The sequence below is a fragment of the Amblyomma mixtum genome, chromosome 4, assembly GCF_055824585.1.
Source record: "Amblyomma mixtum isolate Tamu chromosome 4, ASM5582458v1, whole genome shotgun sequence".
Classification (NCBI taxonomy): Eukaryota; Metazoa; Arthropoda; class Arachnida; order Ixodida; family Ixodidae; genus Amblyomma; species Amblyomma mixtum.
Window position 1 is genome coordinate 66,831,722 of NC_143015.1, and position 19,087 is coordinate 66,850,808.

Consider the following 19,087-nt stretch of genomic DNA (forward strand, 5'->3'; position numbering starts at 1 on the left):
GTCCGTACCTATAGATAGTCCACAAAGTACAATATTTCAACATTTAAGCAAACAAATTACGGCACATGAGCACTTCTTCCAGTGTGGTTGTCGTGGTGCACTGACAGTTAATTGTGAGCAAACTGACCACCGTGGCAGGTGGCACTTAAATTAATGACTGGTCGCGAGAAGTTTCCCAGAGGAGCAACCTGGGTCGCACAAAACCCACCTATGGCAGCACCTGCCATCCCAGGGCCATCGCTTAACCACTGCGCCAGGCTTGAGTGATATGAGGACTCTCAGGGATCTACGAATGTAAAGTCGACAATGACCAATTCTGCATATATGGGTGCTTACCCGTCAAAGCTGTTGCCCTTCAGGTGGACCTTAATTGTCCTTTCTAATTTTTTGCTTAGGTACTGGCAGCATGCACTGACTAGTTTTATAAATCGGGCACCAGTAACGTTCAAGGTAGGATTGAAAGGCTACTGTTTCCACAGTTTGTAAATAACATATACTGACTTATACTACTGGACAACAAAAAGCTGGAGGAGCGGGTTAGAATACATACTGCAACAGCGTGAAGGATGGAGACAAAGAACGAGGCAAGACAGACATGATGCCATGTTTGTCTTGCCTCGTTCTTGTCTCCATCTTTCACGCTGTCACAGTATGAATTAGATCTATACTACATAGTTTACATGCCAAATTCATAAAGAGAGTCACTTAGTGGCCTTTCTTCTTTCACATTGCTGAGTTAATCCTGGCAACTGTGCGTACCTTTTTCCAGCCTTTTCGCGTTGTAAGGCTGTTGCGAGCTTGTCTGCAGTTGGGCAGAGTTTGGTGAAAGAGCTAAATGATCACCGAAGAATAGCATTTATAATGCCACCTGTTGAGGCTGACAGCATGAATACTTGCTTTCTCCTAGCAATCTAAACGCCAATAGCAAATACATGTACATCATATATATTTGCAGGTTTCCAGCATGTGTGTTTGTGGCCCAAGAGTATGGCAGGGCCTCAAAAAAAAAAATTGAGGGGACACTCCAGCCCTTCCTGAAGGGTATAACGCGATAGCGTAATGGGTTAATTCACATATATGCAGAATCGGTCATTTCCTTCTATACATTCATAGATCCCTGGGAGTCCTCATACCCCTTTGTGATGCAGTGATGTAGCAGTTAAGTGATGTGCCACCGTTCTGTGATAGAAGGTGCTCCCAGCGGTGGGATCTTCCCGAGCAATCAATCATTAATTTAACTGCAACCTGCCGCGGTGGGCAGACTGCTCACTATACGGTGGGCAGCTATAGTGATGACACGACAAGGTCACGTGACCTAGGTGTCCCACCTGCCTCCTAGGTTGCTCGTTGCAGACCACCTGCCAGAGCCATGCTGATGATTTTTCGCTCACAATGCCAATCACTGGATTTTCTAGTGAATGGGGCCTTTAACGCTGCCTCATTAGAAATTACTGTCAATTTGTGTAGCGATCGAGGCCAAATCCGGATTGCGCTAGCACTATGTGGCATTGCTGTGCATTATCACCCACCGGCCACCTAGGTCACGTGACCTCATGACGTCATCACAACCTGCCCACTGGGTTGCCCACAGCCCAGGAGGATGGCCGCAATAAGTGCTAGCACACTGAATCAGCAGTATTGCTGTGATCAGCCTTTTACAATCTACAAGCAATTCTATTGAAGGATTAAGCAAATCTTGACTTATACAAGGATACTGAACTGGGCAAAATGGAGAGGATGCATGTTTGAAAAACCAGCATGAAAGAACACTTTTCGTGCTCCCTTGCTTCCGTCCTGTGCTTCTTTCGCACTGGTTTTTCAAACACTCGACTTATACTTTAGCTCCAACAGGATGTCAACAAATATGTGGCAGGCTAATAGGTTCATTGGAACATGTGCGTACTTGCTGTATGTAGTTCTAGCCAGAATGTAGGCATGTTTACAAAATACACAGAATCTAGTGTTTCTTCATCCGTTTTCTTGCCTGTGCTTAACGGCTACTAGCTGTTGTTGGTGACTGCATGTTCATTTCAGAGCACGGCTCCTAGGTGCCCATTCCTGTGTTCCACTTTGTAGTCAGCGTAACCGGTTGTCCAGGTAGCAGGGCAGGGACCTGGAAGGTGACAGGTGGCAGGTAGTAGCAGAGAGAAATGCCACCTGTCACGGCGAGAGCGGAGGAATGGACAACCAGATGGTGGCTGCCACGAGAAGATCCCGGAGGGTGGCTAGCAGTGTAACACGCCACTTGACAGTGATGGCAGCGGGCGTGTGAAGAGCTGCATTCTAGTTTCGCATAACCGACCACAATAATAGCCTGTCAGTTTTGTTTTCAAACTACGATTCTTTCCACAATACAAACAACATTACCGTGGTTAATAATAGCCTGTCAGTTTTGTTTTTCAAACTATGATTCTTTCCACAACACAAAGAACAACATTACCATGTTTAGTCATACCTGATCTGAAGAATCTTAAGGGATTACTGAAAAGGGCCAAGTGCTTGCCAAACAAGTGAACATTACTGCTGTAAACCACCTCTACAAGAACTGACTTTCATGATTCAGCGGTCCTTGGAAAAAGGTTAAAAATATTTTGGTTTAGTTTATGAGGTTTAATGTCACAAAGCAACTCGAGCTATGAGGGACGCCATAGTGTAGTGGAGGGCTCCGAATAATTTCCACCACCTGGGGTTGTTTAGCGTGCACAGACATGCCACAGTGCACGGGCCTCTAGCATGTCGCCTCCATTGGAAATGTGACAGCCGTGGCCGGGATCGAACCCGCATCTTTCGGGTCAGCAGCCGCGCACCATAACCAACTGATCCACTACTGATTATTAAAAAGGGGGTACCCTTGGGAAGATACATTGAATATAAGTGACTTAATTCTACAAATTGCTACACAAGGCTAGGTTGAAAACAGACTAGAGTCTAATCATCCATGTGGTCACGACATTTACGTGAAAGACCTTGAGGTGCAGGTTATGCCAGCACAGCATTCAAATAAGAGGACCCAAAAACAAGTTCTTTTGAAATTTCAGTTGTATTCACAAGGTGTTTGCATTTTCCAGGACAGATCTTTCAGCGAAAGACTGGATCATTCTGAATATGGCAATGGAGTAACACAAACACATGTAATTTACACATATCAGATGCTCATATGATGATACCATCGATGTGTAACAGTGGATGCCGCAACATTTTTGCATGTTCAAAGGGACCATGCAAGCATATGTAGCATATCACACTGTAGGAACTATATGAAGCTAACAACAAATAAGTAAGAAAGATGAAAATTGAATCAGCACAGTTTGGATTACAAGCACACATTTCATTGCACATTATCACATCCAGCACAACAAATTTCTGCAAAATTGCTTCCGTAGTGCCACTTCATTTCTGCACACAAACGATATCTTGTGTCTGACCAAGTAACAAAAAACCACACTTCTTTTCAATCCATATGGGCACTTTGCTTCAATCTGTAGGGTAAGTAAGGGCAATCTATGAAGCAAGGCAACTATGCACAGACAAAATAAAGGTTACGATCCAGTTTCCTTCATTTCTTTGCATGCGATATATTTTGAGGCTGGCGTTTTTTCACTGGGCAGCGAAGTTTTCTGTTGAATGCCTGACCGACTTCATCTCAGATTTAGAAAGGCAGTCTGCCTCTGACCTATCTCTACTGCATGTGATGAAAACTTTAATTTAAAGAAAGAAAAATGGCTTTGGCATAACAATGAAGAAGACAAAACTTTCGTTCTCTGTGGACAGATATAATAAACCAAAGACATGGCACTATATGAAGCCAAACCAAACACTCAATAAAGCAAATTAGCCACTGTCCTAGTCAAACAAGTTCAGTAGCATCACAGTTGATGAGTGTCTTGTTGTCTTATGATGAGATTGCTGAAAGAAACAACATTAAAGTGTTCTCTACCCCCATGGGTCAAGTGCAGGCGGCTTCAGCTGTAGGCTGTGTGCCCTACGAGGTTTTTTCCTGCTTGGCGGTGTCGATCCAGCAGTGCCTTTCGGCATTTGTGGATGATCGCTGGATTGTTCGGTGCACTTGTCTTGCTTTACGTTATCACTGCAGCTGCGTCTGAACAAGAGAGACTCTACGAAAGACGGTCGCCTCTTGACCTTCGTCTTGTCATCCTTTGGTGCGGAGCCTTCTGCTGCATTCACTTCGTTCTCCTTGCCAGTGTTGAGAAGTCGTTCCAGGGCACGCTTGAGAGACGACCTGCGTCGCAGCTTGCTCTTTGGTGATGTCTGCGTGCCTTGCGACACAAGCGAAGGTGAACAGGGCTTGCAGCCTGTGAGGTTTTGGAAACCCGAAGTGACAAGTGGTGACGTGCTTCCATTCTGCACATTCTGACTGAATGGTGTAAGGACCCATGTTGGCTGATGGTCTACAACAGGTCCCGGGCTAAGCTTCGTTCTCAGGGTTGGGGCTATGCCGGCTGGCCCCAGGTTCGGTGCCGTCACGAACCCACGGGGAGTTACAGCGCCTGGACCAGCCAATAGCTTCGGAGGTAACGGTGGCGTCGGTGACTTCAGCGGTGTTACCGCGGGTGGTATCGGTATGGCAAAGGGCTTTCCGTGCTGGACCCTGCAGGGTCGTTTCGAATGCGTCACCTGTGTCTCCCTGACGGCTCCGCGGTCTGAGGCGGTCGCACTGGTCTTCTGTCTCTTCGATGCCTGCGTCTCTTGCGGGTCGCTCGACGGCGGATCGGCGGCAATCGCTTCACGATAGGACCAGCTTCGACGCAGTCTTCTCTTTATGGCAGCCGCGCTCACAACGGTGGAGTTTCTCGGCGATCCCAACTTGCGAGGTGACATGGCAGAGCGCAAAGCAACCAGCGGACTCTTCGACGGGGACGTCTCGAGGGTCGCGACTCGGAGTTGAACACCACCTGCAAGTTTCCTCTTCGCTACCTTCGGGAATCCAGTCGCCGGACTATCGCCACGCTTAGCCCATGGCCTGAAGCTAATAGGAGGCGTAGCCAACGTGGGCTTCGATGCTTTGGACGCCGACGAGAGCACCAAATCGGGCTTTGCTGTCGCATCGTTCGAAACGCCGCTTTCGCGCATGAGGTTAGTCTCGAGCACTCGTCGCCGCAGATCATACCGAGGCGATGTCCTCGAGATGTTCTTGGGCGATCTGACGAATCCCTCGTGAAGGAGCAGAGTTTTGCGGGCAGCTTCCAACTTGAGTCGGTGCCGGTTGTTGCCCCCGTAAACTGCTGACACGGCCGACATCGAAGCCCGGCAAACCGGTGGCGACTGACCGTTTGAACGCCGAACAATACCCGCGGGAGACGCGCTGACGTCTTCTCTTGTTTGCATATTACGACTTGCGAGCAAATCGAACGTTCTCGTACAGAGCTCAATTCCGAATGAGGCCCTCAACGGTCGTCAGAACGCGGGAAGAGCACGCGCACCATTTGCGAACTTCGCGCTGTCAGCAGCGATCGTCCAATGGCGTGGCGCCATTCAACCAACGTCCAACCACCGCACTCCGTCAACCACGTGGCCAAGTTCAGCCAGCGAGGGGAAAAAAAAAAAAAAAGGCTTTACCTAATCGACCGGTTTGGAATGCGACCTGCCTCATGGATCGCGTTCGTTTGAATAGGCCGTCTATATCTTGCGTAGCAGAAGACAGGCAACACAATGGGCCACAAACGGATGCTTTTCCGGCAGTGGCCAAGAGCAGACTCAACTGATAATGTTTACTATGATTACGATCAAAGAATATTACCCTTGCGAATGGTTAGCAACACTTGTGTGCTGTGCCTGGTATTATAGTGCCTAGAATATACTGGTTCTAGACACTATACTGGTATGTATGGTTGATGTATCTGGGCTGAGCTCCACCGCACCTCACCGTGATCATTAAAAAAAAAGCGCTAATAATAACCGGTGCCAACGTGCCACGATCAAAGAATATTACACTTGCGAATGGTTAGCAACATTTCGCGTGCTGTGCATGGTATGTATAGTTGATGTATGTACCTGGGCTGAGCGTTCCACCGCACCTCACCATGATCATAAAAAAAAAAAAGAAACTACTAATGAACGGTGCCAACGTGTCATGCAAGTCGCCTCATAAGAAGCCATTAGTATTAAGTTGAGCATGGCAGAAAAAAAAATGTGGAACGCTTCACGATTTTGCGTGTCATCCTTGCGCAGGGGCCATGCTAATCTTCTCTGTATCGTTCCAATTTTAGTATATGTACTTTGGAAGTACAACCTCGCTCTTTGCAATGCGGTATATATACTCACATTTGGACGAACAAAAAACGGTCCGGTTATGATTGAAACTCCAGCTATAATTTTAAAACTGTTACTTAAAAACAACAAAAAAACTTAAAGAAACCGTATTACAGTTTGTAATCGCATTAGTTTGTTAACCAATACTATGAATATAATAAAAATTAGTTGTCACAATTGACAAAAACTTGAACAGCTTAACGTGCCAAATTAGAAAAAGTAAGTTACTCACCCGGCACTTTCGCAACACAGAGCGTCGCACTAAAGATGATGTTTCATTTGAATCCCGCTAGGTGGCAAACATGCTGTTTGAGCAGTGTTTACATTAAAACCTAGATGGCGCTTGCAACTAAACGTAGAATGTGGAGAAATTATAACACGATTTTACATAGCAGTTTGTTCTCTCTTCGCTGCAACATAACTTTAAAATTACAGATTTACAAAAGACGCGAGCAGAAAAAGGAAATTGGTTTCAATTTTGAACTGGTGCTTGTAGATTTTGTGAATTTTGAGAACACTGTGTACTGCCAAGCAGCTCTATAGAGTTTACTATTTTCTGCGGGTATAAAAGCAGTGCACATAGCATTCGCAGTGTGGTGTCCGATGAAGAATATAGCTGGAATTACCGTATGAATCAAATTGATTATAGATTCTTTGCTGAGGATGCCAGGATATTTTGAATTGTTGCTCTCTTAGCACCAATCTCATTCCCAATGGAGGAGATGTTTAGGATCAATCTGTCAAATCAAGTATGATGTCATTTCGCGAAATCATTGTTGCGCCTTGCCCGAAAGAGGGTTGTAAAATTTTTCGAAACCGCGTTGACATCATGACAGACAAATTTGTGGGACGGCGCTACTCTTGTACGCTGTTCCACTCGGTTGAGGAGTATGTTTCGCCAGGATATTTTGAATTGTTGCTCAATTAGCACCAAGCTCTTTCCGACGAAGGAGATGTTTTAGAATCAATCGGTCAAATGAAGTATGATGACATTTCGCGAAATCTTTGTTGCGCCTTGCCCGAAAGAGGGTTGTAAAATTTTTCGAAACCGCGTTGACATCATGACAGACAAATTTATGGGACGGCGCTACTCTTGTACGTTGTTCCACTCGATTGAGGAGTATTTTGACACTTGCTCAGGAAAGCGACAGAGCCGCTCTTTCGAACCCGTCTTTCTCTTGCTGCATTCTGATACACGTTTCTAAACTTCACTTAACTATGCTTTGTAACATGCTTGTCGAATAGTAATCATTCTTTTTACAGTACAGGTTATCTCTGTTCAAAAGCGAAACCAAAAAATGGCTATATATTTGCCATACAAGCCTTTCAGATAGCCACGCCAATCCGCTATGTCGCTGGTGAAAGGCGGCGACGCGTTTCAGCGCATGAACTTTTTGTATCAGGTGTGTGCGGTGCTGCTGTAAATGCTCCAGCCTGAGAAACACGAAACGAAGCGTTGTCAACTGGTGCAACAGGTGTCTCATTTCTCCCGAAATTTACTTCGTCGCAGGTCGCGAGCAAAGTCCTGGAGCATGATTCGTCTGCCACCAAGCTTGCTTCTTTCTACGGTCATGTGCTGCACATGATTTCTCGACGTGTTCAGGCCAAGCTGTAAGTGCACCTTGAGATTCCAATTCCTTGAAACAATCCTTACGTTTTGCGATATCGTTTGCTGTTAAACGCTTGCCAAGTCAGCATGAACTACACTGTGCAGTGGATTTCGTTTTCCGGTGGTACTGTGCGGTGTAAGCGCACTTTGATGACAAAGGCAAGGCTTCTTCGCCGCTATAAGACTGCGTGTCACTGTTAGGCGTGACCTCTAATGTCTTCTCCGAATTCATGTGAGCATGCAGGAAGTAATTAGGAAGTAATTAGAGGCTCCTTGGAATGTTACTGTGCGCATACTCATGTGTCAGTGCACAAAAATTGTCCTAGGGCTTTGATGGAGCACAGTCCGTTTTGTGTGTTGCGAAGGTGATGGTGTGCCCAATAACAGATACTTGAAAGTGTGCGGGTATCATCCTTTATCTTATCCATTTCGCAGAGAAAACTTACCTGCATAAAAAATTCAATGGTGGAATAGCGAAGATTTTTTTTAAAATTAGGAGTGCTAAAGAAGAGAGAGAAAGATGTTTTGTTTTTCATTTATTTTGCAATGAGCTAATAACTTCATATTGGCCTGACATATTGTAACAGTTCCTCACACCCGGTAACAACTGGTGATTTCGTGGTACAAAGTCGGGTAAAATTTTTATTGGCTTCATGACTCTGCAGTGACCCAAGCATAAAACGCAACCTGTGCAAGAAGTGCAGTGTCCTCCTGTGCCCTGGGGTCACCTGCACAGAACGTCTCCGAGGTGAGCAGTTGTCGCTTTAAAATACTTCTAGGGACGTCAAGGGCAGCTCCTTTCAGTTTTATGGCAATGCTGGTGGCTGTTCAGCAGCAAAATGCTCATTTATTGGCTAAAAAATTGTATCTGAAAATTGATCGGCATCTTTCCCGCCTCTTGATATCATCAAACTCAACGTCAAGGCCAAAAGGGACTCCGTGATCACCTCCTCAAAGATTCGTGTGAAGAAATCTGCCTTGACGTCACTGCTGTTTGCTGGAGAACAGCCATCAGCGACAAAACCTGTCCTTTTTTCAAAATTCTAAATTATAGGGAATGTGACTCGAATACCCACAAAGACCACATCTACAGATTTGTTGCTCTAGAATTTGCCCATTGAAATCATTTCAGCTTCCCTTCAAAGTGCGCTTCTTCAAGGGCATGCTGGAAGATGAGGTTTTCCATTTGGCTTGCTTACTGTTAGGATGAAAACGTAAATTCTGCCGTGGAATCATAGTTGCTTTGCAATACAGTGGCTAGATCTAGCCAGCGCAGCTGCGATGCCCTCCACACTGTGCAGATTAAATTCTTTTAATAGAGAGTTTCTTACACATTTAACAAATTTAGCATGAGTGAATGTTCAGTGTTAAGCTCGTATGGAAATTACGAAAGCTTTCCTTTGAGGGTTACCTCATGAAAAGTTGTATTGTTACGACTGAATCCACATTTTCGGCCTTACATTAGCCAAGCCAAGTACGAAACCTTATCATCATCATCATTTTTTAAGTGTGTGCATGAGAAACTTTATGGTTGGTAAATGCCGTGGCTATCGTCACGCCTCATCACACACATGCCAGCGTAAAGCCTGTTGCCTGTTGCTTTACTTTGCACGACTGAGCACACTGGTAAATTTTGGGACAAAAAACCAGCAACAAAATGATACAGACTATGCAGCCGTTCCGCCAGCATTGTCGTAGTATTGTTTCATGCTTCAAAACCGTGTATCATAGATTCACATTGTGCTTTACACCATATTCATGTGTCATCATAGTCAATCTTTCTCACCATATGTACTGGTATGTTGAAACATGTATAGATCATGCCTTCACTGTTAAAGCCATGCTTTTGGATATATTTTATATTAAGAATTCGATCAGAAACAGGTACTTGTACTGGAAGGGTTAAGATTAATGCAGGATTTTGCGTGATATTGCCTTTGGATTTAAAACTTAATCAAAACCGGAAGGTTGCTGCTGGGAGGTTAACAAAAGTTATGGGGACAATTAAGTCACTTGAAGAGTGGAATGCGACAATATTAGTAGCAATGTTGCAGCTACATGTTTATGTGTCTGTCAGTTCTTCCATCACTTACACAATGTTGTCACTGTCATCCTATCTTTATTTGCGCCCACATAATCATACGCTGAGTGAGTCCATCGAAAACCTGCTGCAACCTGCTTGTCTCGCCATTTCGCGATTGCACAATCCCCACTCATTTTTCAGTTTCGAATTTTTGCGCCATGGTCATGTGACCTTGTGACGTCATCACCCTCTCAGCCAATCAGTGACTTTTGTGACTAATGCGGGATGCGAAATCACATGGCCACAGTGGACAGGTTGTGATAACGTCACAAGATCGATATCATCGCCCTCTCGTCCAATCAGCGATTTTTGTCACTAATGCAAGACGCGAAATTGCATGCTGTGAAGCCTAATGCTGCCATATTAAAGGACTATTAACACACAATTTTATTTGCGTGTCTTCTTTCAAATGACGCATTAGACATTAGAATGCATGCATCACTGCGTGTGCCCGCCTATGGCCTATAAATTATTTATAACCGAATTTCTTGATGGTGTTTCGGTTTAGGTTTCATCAACCATGTGATGGCTGTGACATGTACTTACTGTTGAGGTGATGCGAGGCACAAAAAAAACTGCAGTATAATCACTGATACGTAGGTATAATTCACTAAAACGCTTTAAGTCAGCCAGCTTCAAGAGCTGGAGTGATAACAAACGAGTCAGGAATTGTATTGCCTTTGATTTCACGCCTCACATAACCTAAACGCTGATTACACGTCACAGTCGTTGTTTGGTTGATTAAACAAACAGAGTCGAAAAGAAATTAAATTATAAATTATTTAACAGCCGTAGGCGAATACCATAGAGTGATTCATGTATGATAATGTCTAACGGTCATTTCAAAAAGAAAACATGCGAACGAGAATTTGGCATCCATACTCATTTAAAACCCTAGGGTGCTCTTTGATCTGATCTATTCCAGTCTTTTGAATCATTTGATTGCAGAGGCTGTACATTAGCGAGTTATTCCTGACCTCTTCATTGAGGCCTGTGACTGAACCCAAATATGTTCGCAGCCTCAGCTCGGCGCGGTCAGCGGTTGGTTGTCACCTGCCTCCTGTGCGGTACCATCAAGAGGTTTCCAACTAGGAGGGGCTACCAGCTCTGGTACGACACTGCAGAAGCACTGGGCAACCAAGCTGCTGCTCCCGAAAAAGACACCGCCGCTCCAGCTGCCAGCACAGCGAACTAGGACTGTCCGGTAGGGATTTGGCTCTCGCAGCAGTAAAACGGTTACTCCATAGCACGCTCTTGTGAAGGGCAACAAGTTTACATCCCGCTGGGAGATTAGTGCTAAACTTATGTTGTGCTACTGTTAGATGGCCTGTCTGAGCAGTTAGCACCATGCGCCCCTGGCTCACTCTGCATAAGACGAGCACAGAAGTGTGAAGTCAGCCGTACAATGTCCATTTAGCACATGCATTAGCACATGCATTAGCTTTCTAAAACGAGATTTTAGAAGAAAATTCAACAAAATTTGCAAAAACACGCTTGTATTTAAAAATGTTCTGAAATATGCAAAATGTTTGTTGCTCTATTGACCACTCTCTGCAAAAAAAAGATCATTTCTATCTTGAATAGTATTGTTGCTACAAAACAATAACTGGAAACCCTATAGTTGTGCATCGGAGCGTGGCCGTCTGTGTTTCAGGCTGGTTTCCATCATCACCGATGCGAAAAGTGAATCATCTTCAGCACCTTGCAACATTTTCAGGCTCGTTGTTGCACAGGGCATCGATTAAATTACTCGCAGACGAAATGGAGTCCTGAGATTTGCTATGTCTAAGCGCGTGCCACGCATGTGGAGGCTGCCAAGTGACTTTGATGGCATCGCATCTTCGTAGTGCGTTGAAAAAATGCCGTTCTGTAGGGGCAAAAAAAACTATATCGGAAACAAAACTTCAGTTTTCTGGCTACAAGCCAGATGCGCATCGTGCCTGTAAGCAATGTGGAAGGCTCTGAAGTCATCTGCGGGCAACATGGTGGGCAATGAGCGCAGGTCCGCGTCTTCATTTCTTCGCAGCGCGTGAGAAAGTGCCCCCTCGTGGGACAAAAGGAAACTGCATCGGAAACAAAACTTTGGTTCCTGGCCTACAAGCTACATCTGCAGCGTGGTCATTAGCAATGCAGAAGGTTCTGAAATTGGGGCATGAAATGATCGTTAGCGGGCTAACGATGCTCAATGGGCGCGGTAGAGAAAGAGTTAAAGGTGCAGTGAAGAGGAATCTGAACTCGTTCTTTTACTGCGGGAACTCGATCTACACTTTCTGAGCGTTCTTAGAAAGTTCGAATTATTGCTCTGTGTGGCCGATTTCTCTAATTTAAATCTGATTAAATGTCCTGGCTCCTACCATTTCTTTTTAATTCCCCGCAGACAGTGGGAGGAGTCGACCAACCTTTCAACCCGTCCCATGGTGGCTTACCGCTCTGCCATCGGCGGAGTGATATTTAGTGATCGGCGAAAGCAAAGAGTCTGCGTGTATTTTTATTTTCGTGGGCCTAATTTGCAGGTGTGTAGTCTGTGACTTCTGGAAACCTAAAAACTAAATAAAGGCGAAAGCAAAGCCGCCACGCAACTGCCTGAAAGGCACTCCATGCGTTGGTCGACTCCTCCCACCATCTGTGGGGAATTAAACAAGGCGGGAGCTGGACGTTAATCCAATTTACATTAGGGAAATCGGCCGCACATGGCAATAAGTCGAAGTTTCTAAGAATGCTCGGAACGTGTGGATCGAGCTGTCGCGGTAAAAAGACGAGTTCAGATTCCTCTTCAGTGCATCTTTAAGCTTGAGCAGCTGGGTGAAGCCCCGAAGGTGTACTCAGTCAGGGTCACTGCTTACTGTGCTACCCAGTGGCAAAGTGAGAGCATCGGTTGTGGGTTATTTCCATGGCACTGTTTTTAAGCGATAGCTGTATATGGTACTATCGGTGAAATCACCATGTCATTATTGTCGGTGTCTACCCCTGCCATCACCTCCCCACCCATGACCCCAGCCCCACCCTCACTCCTGAGTGGTGACTGTATGTGGCATCTCCAACTGTCTCTGTGCAATACACGCGCGCGCACACACACACACACACACACACGCACGCACGCACGCACACGAAGGAAGCCAACATCCATTGGAACCAAGAAGCATAGGGGAATGTTTCACTTGCGAAATTCGTAGGCCATGGGTTCGGATCTTACTGGCGGCATGGTTTGATGGCTTCCTTCATACCGTGTGTTCCGTATTTATCTGTCCCTGTTACGAAAAATTTTCCTGCGCAATCTACTCAACTATATGGGCTCAAACGCCGACTACAAGGTAGCTTATGATGGTCTTCGTCTTTCAATGATAAGTAATTTAACATCTAAACTTGCCTGCATTTTCAGGAATAAGCGATAAACTGCATTTGGCTGCAGCAGAACTTTTCGTCCAGGTGAGCAAAGAAGCCAGTTCGACAGGCTGCGCCATCTGGTGAGCGGTGGGGCAGCCGATGTCACGGCTTGGGGCGGGGATGCGCACCTCGCGCAGTTTCTTCGAATGTGTGTGTTGTCTGCTCCTTGAAATTAATGCGATCAGAAACAGATATCATTCTTCTTTCTAAAAATAACCCAGAACAATGTTTAAAATAACATCCAAGACACTAACAAACGGGAGCTGGTCACTTCTGTTTTCCATCTTGTGTTCAATGCCGTCTGTTTTCGATGGTTCGGTCCGGACATTACGGCAGCTTCGTTTTAGCCCTGTGGTTGTGGTTTGTGTTCGTGCTGTGCGGAAAATAGCGATATGCAGCCATACTCCGCGGACGAGAAGGCTGCTGGCGACACGCACCTTCGAAGCCATTCCCGCCCCAACCTGTGACATCGGTTGCCTCACCGCTCGCCAGATGGTGCAGCCTGTCAAACTGGCTTCTTAGCTTGCCTGGACGAAAAGTTCTGCCGCAGCCGAATGCAGTTTTTCGCTGATTCCTGAAAATGCAGGCAAGTTTAGATGTTAACTTACTTATCGAAAGACGAAGACCATCATAAGCTACCTTTTAGTCGGCGTTTGAGCCCATATAGTCCAGTAGTTTGTGGAGGAAAATTTTTTCTAACACGGACAGATAAATACGGAACAGGCTGTATGTATATGTCAGTTGAGCCCCTCATTTTCTTTTCCCTTGTCTGCTATATACATATATACATATATTTGGTGGTGAGCTGTGATTGGTCCTTGGTGGTCACATGACACCTGTGATATCAGTACTGTCTCAACTTCTCAGGGAGTTTACAATTGCGCGAATGGTTGTGTTTCCATAAATGTGGCACACATCCATCCCACTGCCAAGTATTACTAAATGCTGCAGCTAGCATTAGCGTTGCAGGCCAACCCAGCTGTCATTGAAAATCCGTTCCCGCTAGGGTAAATGTCTAGTGATTTTTTTTGCTGTGGCAGTGTCCTTTGCACGGTATTCTCTTCAACGAGAGCAATGAGAAATTTGCGTTGTCTCAGTGGCTCCTTCCTCACTGCATAAATCTAGTTTCAACAAAAAGGAATGGTGGCCCGTTACAAGATGTGCCTGTGACCTACCTGTGCGTTGTTTGGTGTTATCTCTGAGAGCCAGAGCACTTGCATTCGCCGTCAGCGTTTGGTAACACTGTTGTCTGTGTACCACTGCTGGGCACAATGCTTGAAAATATCTTTGACACCGAGCTAAAATTCCGATACTCTCATTTTTGGCAAGCGATGCCTGATACAGACGCACAAAATGTTTTTAAGATGCTCGTATCTTCGATACTGGCCATGCCTGCCAACTGCTGCCTGCCAACTGCTAACTACTCCTTCACATGCCTGAAGCTGTTAGGATTTTAAAATGACCAATGGGCAAATGCCTCTCAAAGTAGACCCTGCAACCCAGTGGTGTTAACCGATTGTTGTGCCATCTTTGCCTTGCACCTGATATTATGCACCTGCCCGTGATAGGAGCAAGGCTGTTAACCACAGTACCATAACAGTAGATCAACGCCATTCATTGGAGGCCTTTCATTGAGAGAGGCGCTTGCTGTTTCATCCTCCACTCGTATCCAACTATAATGTGTCGCTTGCCTTGTGTAACAGGGGTACTACAAAAAAAAACAAAAAAACCTGAAGACTCGGTATGTCAGAAAGTTTTTGATGCATGGAGAGGTAGCCGTGCAATTGAAAAAGGTGCAACTTTGGGCTAATTGCTGACCTATACCAAGATAGTATATCATCATCATCACCATCACCACCACCATCATCATCAAAGTCATCAACATCATCATCATCATGACTACGCCCACTGCAGGTCAAAGGCCTCTCCCATGTCTCTGTCCTTAATTAACTCTGTCCTTCGCCAGTTGCGGCCACCGTATCCCCGCAGACTTCTTAATCTCTTCCGCCCACCTAACTTTCTGCCGCCCCCTGCTATGCTTGCCTTCTCTAGGAATCCACTCCGTTACCCTTAAGGACCAGCGGTTATCTTGCCTTCGCATTACATGCCCTGCCCAAGCCCACTTCTTCCTCTTGATTTCAACTAGGATGTCATTAACCCGTGTTTGTTCTCTCATCCACTCCGTCCGCTTCCAATCTCTTAACGTCGCACCTGTCATTTTCCTTTCCATATCTCGCTGCGTTGTCCTTAACTTAAGCTGAACCCTCATTGTTAGCCTCCACGTTTCTGTCCCATAGGTGAGTACTGGCATAGTCCTTCGATGTTTTTTCTGGTCACGAAACTCCAGCAAAAGTTTCATATAGGGACAGCGCGCGCCGCTAGTGGCGCGGCTGTCAGCGAGGGGGCATGAGTCACTGTGCGCGCCCTGCCCGCAGCGGCTGTTTTCCGGCCAACAGGCTCATATTCACTTGGTAGTTGTGCTTTCTGGGGATCAGTATTCTGGCTTAGGATGGACTCTACTTTACTGGTTATCTCCTGAAAGCTTGGCTGCAACATAGAGACACTAAAAACTCTGTGGGATCGACGACGGCCGCTAGTAAACCTTGTTAGCGGCTGTTTTCTGGCAAACAATTAATGCGCTTACTTTCTCTCGTTGCTTTTTACAATAAAGTGATTTTTGTACATTGGTCCAGCCTTCGCATTCATTTTTACCGCAACTTGCCTACAACGTCATTCGGGAAGATCTAGCGTAGCGTTCAGTAACATATCTGTATGTGTCTGGGTTGCGCCTGTCTCGGCCGAGTCCTCGCTTTCATCTAAGTGCACAAAGCTGCTTAAGGCTGGCGTTTACCTTGTGAGAAATACTGCAATTTCAATAATGCTGAATACAAGACATTACGGAGACATTTTACGAACTGGAGTGCGCGCTACAAAAGCGATCACATGACGAATGCACCAGTAGTTTGATGGTGCCATCTCATTTTTTTTTTGCTGACACTTTCAGAGGTGGCAAAGCCAGCTGCGGAAGACTCTTGCTACATAAGCCATCTATTTACACTTTGTCACGCTGTGACTATGGAGGCGCTGACGAGTGCAAGGAAATTGTGCATTTTTGTTGTTCATTGCTCTTGTGCTGGCTTCGCACTACTAAAATAAGAGACAAGCTGTGAGCGGCCATGCAATAAACCAAAAATGAGCAATGACAGGAATCACAGAGAAACATGCTTAAAAAATAAAAAGCGCTAGGGGTTTAATGTGATTAAACCGAGCAGACGTGCGAACGCATGTGTTTAGCCTGTTTGGCTCATGGTTTTGCTTTGCTGGGTCGTTGGCACGTCTGGAGACGATATTAGACTGAAGTTAAGCTCTGATCGAGGTTAAACTGGCCTAATGTGTTCGTTCTGAAGGTGGACGTTGATGAAGAAGACAGTGTACAATGCGCGCAGCGCGAGAGTGTGTTGCAGTTTAGCTTTTTCCTGTTTGGGTCTGCAAGAAACCCTGGCCAATCTCCCACCGAGGGTATGTGCCATCATTTTTGAGGCAACAACAGCAACAACACGAGGCATGATCGGCTGCCGCGATAGCACAGTGCTCTCGTGCAGCGAAGCTGATTTGTTCGCGCCGCCACAGGTTCGAAATTTCTAGTCGCAGCAATATTTATTTTAGTTCTGCACCCTTAAATTCAGGGACGAAACAAGATTCTCAGTTGGGTTTGACCCCATGAAGTAGTGCTTTCGCACCAAAATATAAGCACGTTGAAGAGTACAGCTGTCTGAAATGCAACATCGTCACAGGTTTGTGCTCAAGTACGCTGGTAGGCCTTCTAATATCCGTGGGACGGCACCGGGCCTGAGTTTCAGCTTCTTGTGTTGAGGCGACACTGCTTCTCCGTTGATCACGAACTGGTGAGGCCGAATTAAATCCGCGGGGCAAAATGCCTCTCGCAGACACGGATATGGTTGGAGTCTAAGCTAAAGCCACCGCTTTGCTGTTGGGGTATTGCCCGCTTCCATATTTTACACTGCTCGGCGTCGCTCGGCAGACAGAACAGCGAGGCCTTTTCCTGCGTATCTCCGTAGCAGGAGCGGCAACCCGTCACGCAGCAAGTATTCGGCATCGCAGGCTTGCACGTCACGTGCACTGTGCTTATTTTGCAAATGAAGGCAAAATGAAAAGGGAAAATAGTCCCATTGCGCCCGTAGACCCGTGGCCATAGAGACGCTCGCTTCCTCGGGTCGTTGCCCCCACAGGACTCTTAGCGCTGCCTCGTGGAAGGCGCTGTCAACATATGAAGCTCTCCCATAGCGTTACGGAGAAGTTTCATGACCATAAAAGCATTGAAGGACTATGGTACCGGTGAGATACAGCTGCTGTATACTTTCTTCTTGAGGGATATCCTAAACTGCCATTCATGATTTGAGAATCTGCCATATGTGCTCCCCCCATTCTTATTCTAGTTATTCCCCTCTCATGATCTGGATCAGCTGTCACTACCTGCCCTAAATAGACATTCTCTTACTACTTCCAGCACCGCGCCATCAATTGTGAACTGCTGTTCTCTTGCTAGACTGTTGAATATTACTTTGGTTTTCTGCATGTTAATTTTTAGCCCCACCGTTCTGCTCTGCCTAATTCATTGATCATGCTTTGCGGATCATGTCCTGAGTGACTTAGCAAGGCAATGTTATCAGCGAATCGCAGATTACTTAGGTATTCTCTATTAACTCTTATCCCCAACTGTTCCCATTTCAGGCCCCGGAATACCTCCTGTAAGCAGGCAGTGAATAGCATAGGCGAGATCGTGTCTCCCTGCAGGACACCTTTCCTTATTAGAATTTTATTGCTGACTTTATGGAAAACTATGGTAGCTGTGAAATCGTTGTAAATATCTTCTAATATTTTCACATAACACTCTTCTACACCCTGATTCCGCAATGCTTGCATGACTGCTGAGGTTTCCACTGAGTCGAATGCTTTCTTGTAATCAATGAACGCTACATACAGGGGCTGTTTATATTCTGCGCATTTCTCTATCACCTGATTGATAGTGTGAATGTGGTCTATTGTCGAGTATCCTTTACGAAAGCCTGCCTGATCATTTGGTTGACTAAAGTCCAAGGTTGTCCTGACTCTACTAGCGATTACCTGAGTAAATACCTTGTAGGCAACGGACAATAAGGTGATCGGTCTGTAATTCATCAAGTCCTCGACGTCTGCTTTCTTATGAATTAAGATAATGTTAGCGTTTTTCCAAGCTCTAGGTATGCTCGAGGCCACAAGGCATTGCGTATACAGGGTGGCTAGTTTTTCGAGCACAATCTCTCCTCCATCCTTCAACAAATCTGCTGTTATCTGATCCTCACCAGCTGCTTTTCCCTTCTGTATTGCTCCTAAGGCTTTCTTTACTTCCTCCTTCGTTACTGGCAAGATGTCCCATTGCTGTGCTCCACTGCCTCTCTCAGTAACATTCTGATTGCAATCGCTACTGTATAGATTTGTGTAAAACTCTTCGGCTACTTTAACTATCTTCTCCATATTGCTAATGACATTGCCCTCTTTGTCTCTTATCGCATACATCTAGCTCTTACCTATGCCTAATTTTCTCTTCACTGCTTTTAGGCTACCTCCGCTCTTCAGAGCATGCTTGATTTTCTCCATGTTAAACTTCCTGATGTCAGCTACCTTGCGCTTATTTATTAACTTCGACAGCTCTGCTAGTTCTATTCTATAAATGGAGTTGG

At 45.7% G+C, this 19,087-nt stretch overlaps 2 protein-coding genes and 1 non-coding gene across 6 annotated transcripts in view; 1 reads left to right on the plus strand and 2 right to left on the minus strand.

Annotated features, from left to right (window-relative positions):
- Positions 1 to 3,032: 3,032 nt before the first annotated feature.
- On the minus strand, positions 3,033 to 5,794 carry LOC149346721 (uncharacterized). Its single transcript, XM_089585432.1, has one exon. The coding sequence runs from the start codon at positions 5,344 to 5,346 to the stop codon at positions 3,934 to 3,936; it is 1,413 nt and encodes a 470-aa protein (XP_089441558.1). The 5' UTR covers positions 5,347 to 5,794; the 3' UTR covers positions 3,033 to 3,933.
- A 350-nt stretch (positions 5,795 to 6,144) lies between these two features.
- On the minus strand, positions 6,145 to 6,247 carry LOC149346722 (U6 spliceosomal RNA). The gene has a single exon (XR_016282601.1). It is a non-coding gene; the product is annotated as a U6 spliceosomal RNA (small nuclear RNA).
- A 1,284-nt stretch (positions 6,248 to 7,531) lies between these two features.
- LOC149346723 (ribonuclease P protein subunit p21-like) overlaps positions 7,532 to 19,087 on the plus strand; it is a 33,473-nt gene continuing 21,917 nt past the window's right edge. For 3 of the 4 annotated variants that reach the window (XM_089586645.1, XM_089586643.1, XM_089586644.1), the window contains exons 1-4: positions 7,532 to 7,673; positions 7,781 to 7,881; positions 8,545 to 8,627; positions 10,982 to 11,166. In XM_089586645.1, coding sequence (XP_089442771.1) covers positions 7,620 to 7,673; positions 7,781 to 7,881; positions 8,545 to 8,627; positions 10,982 to 11,157 — 414 coding nt within the window. In that variant the 5' untranslated portion in view covers positions 7,532 to 7,619 and the 3' untranslated portion in view covers positions 11,158 to 11,166. Of the gene's footprint in view, positions 7,674 to 7,780; positions 7,882 to 8,544; positions 8,628 to 10,981; positions 11,167 to 19,087 lie in introns of those variants that run through there. The other variant, XM_089586641.1, reaches the window with a different exon arrangement.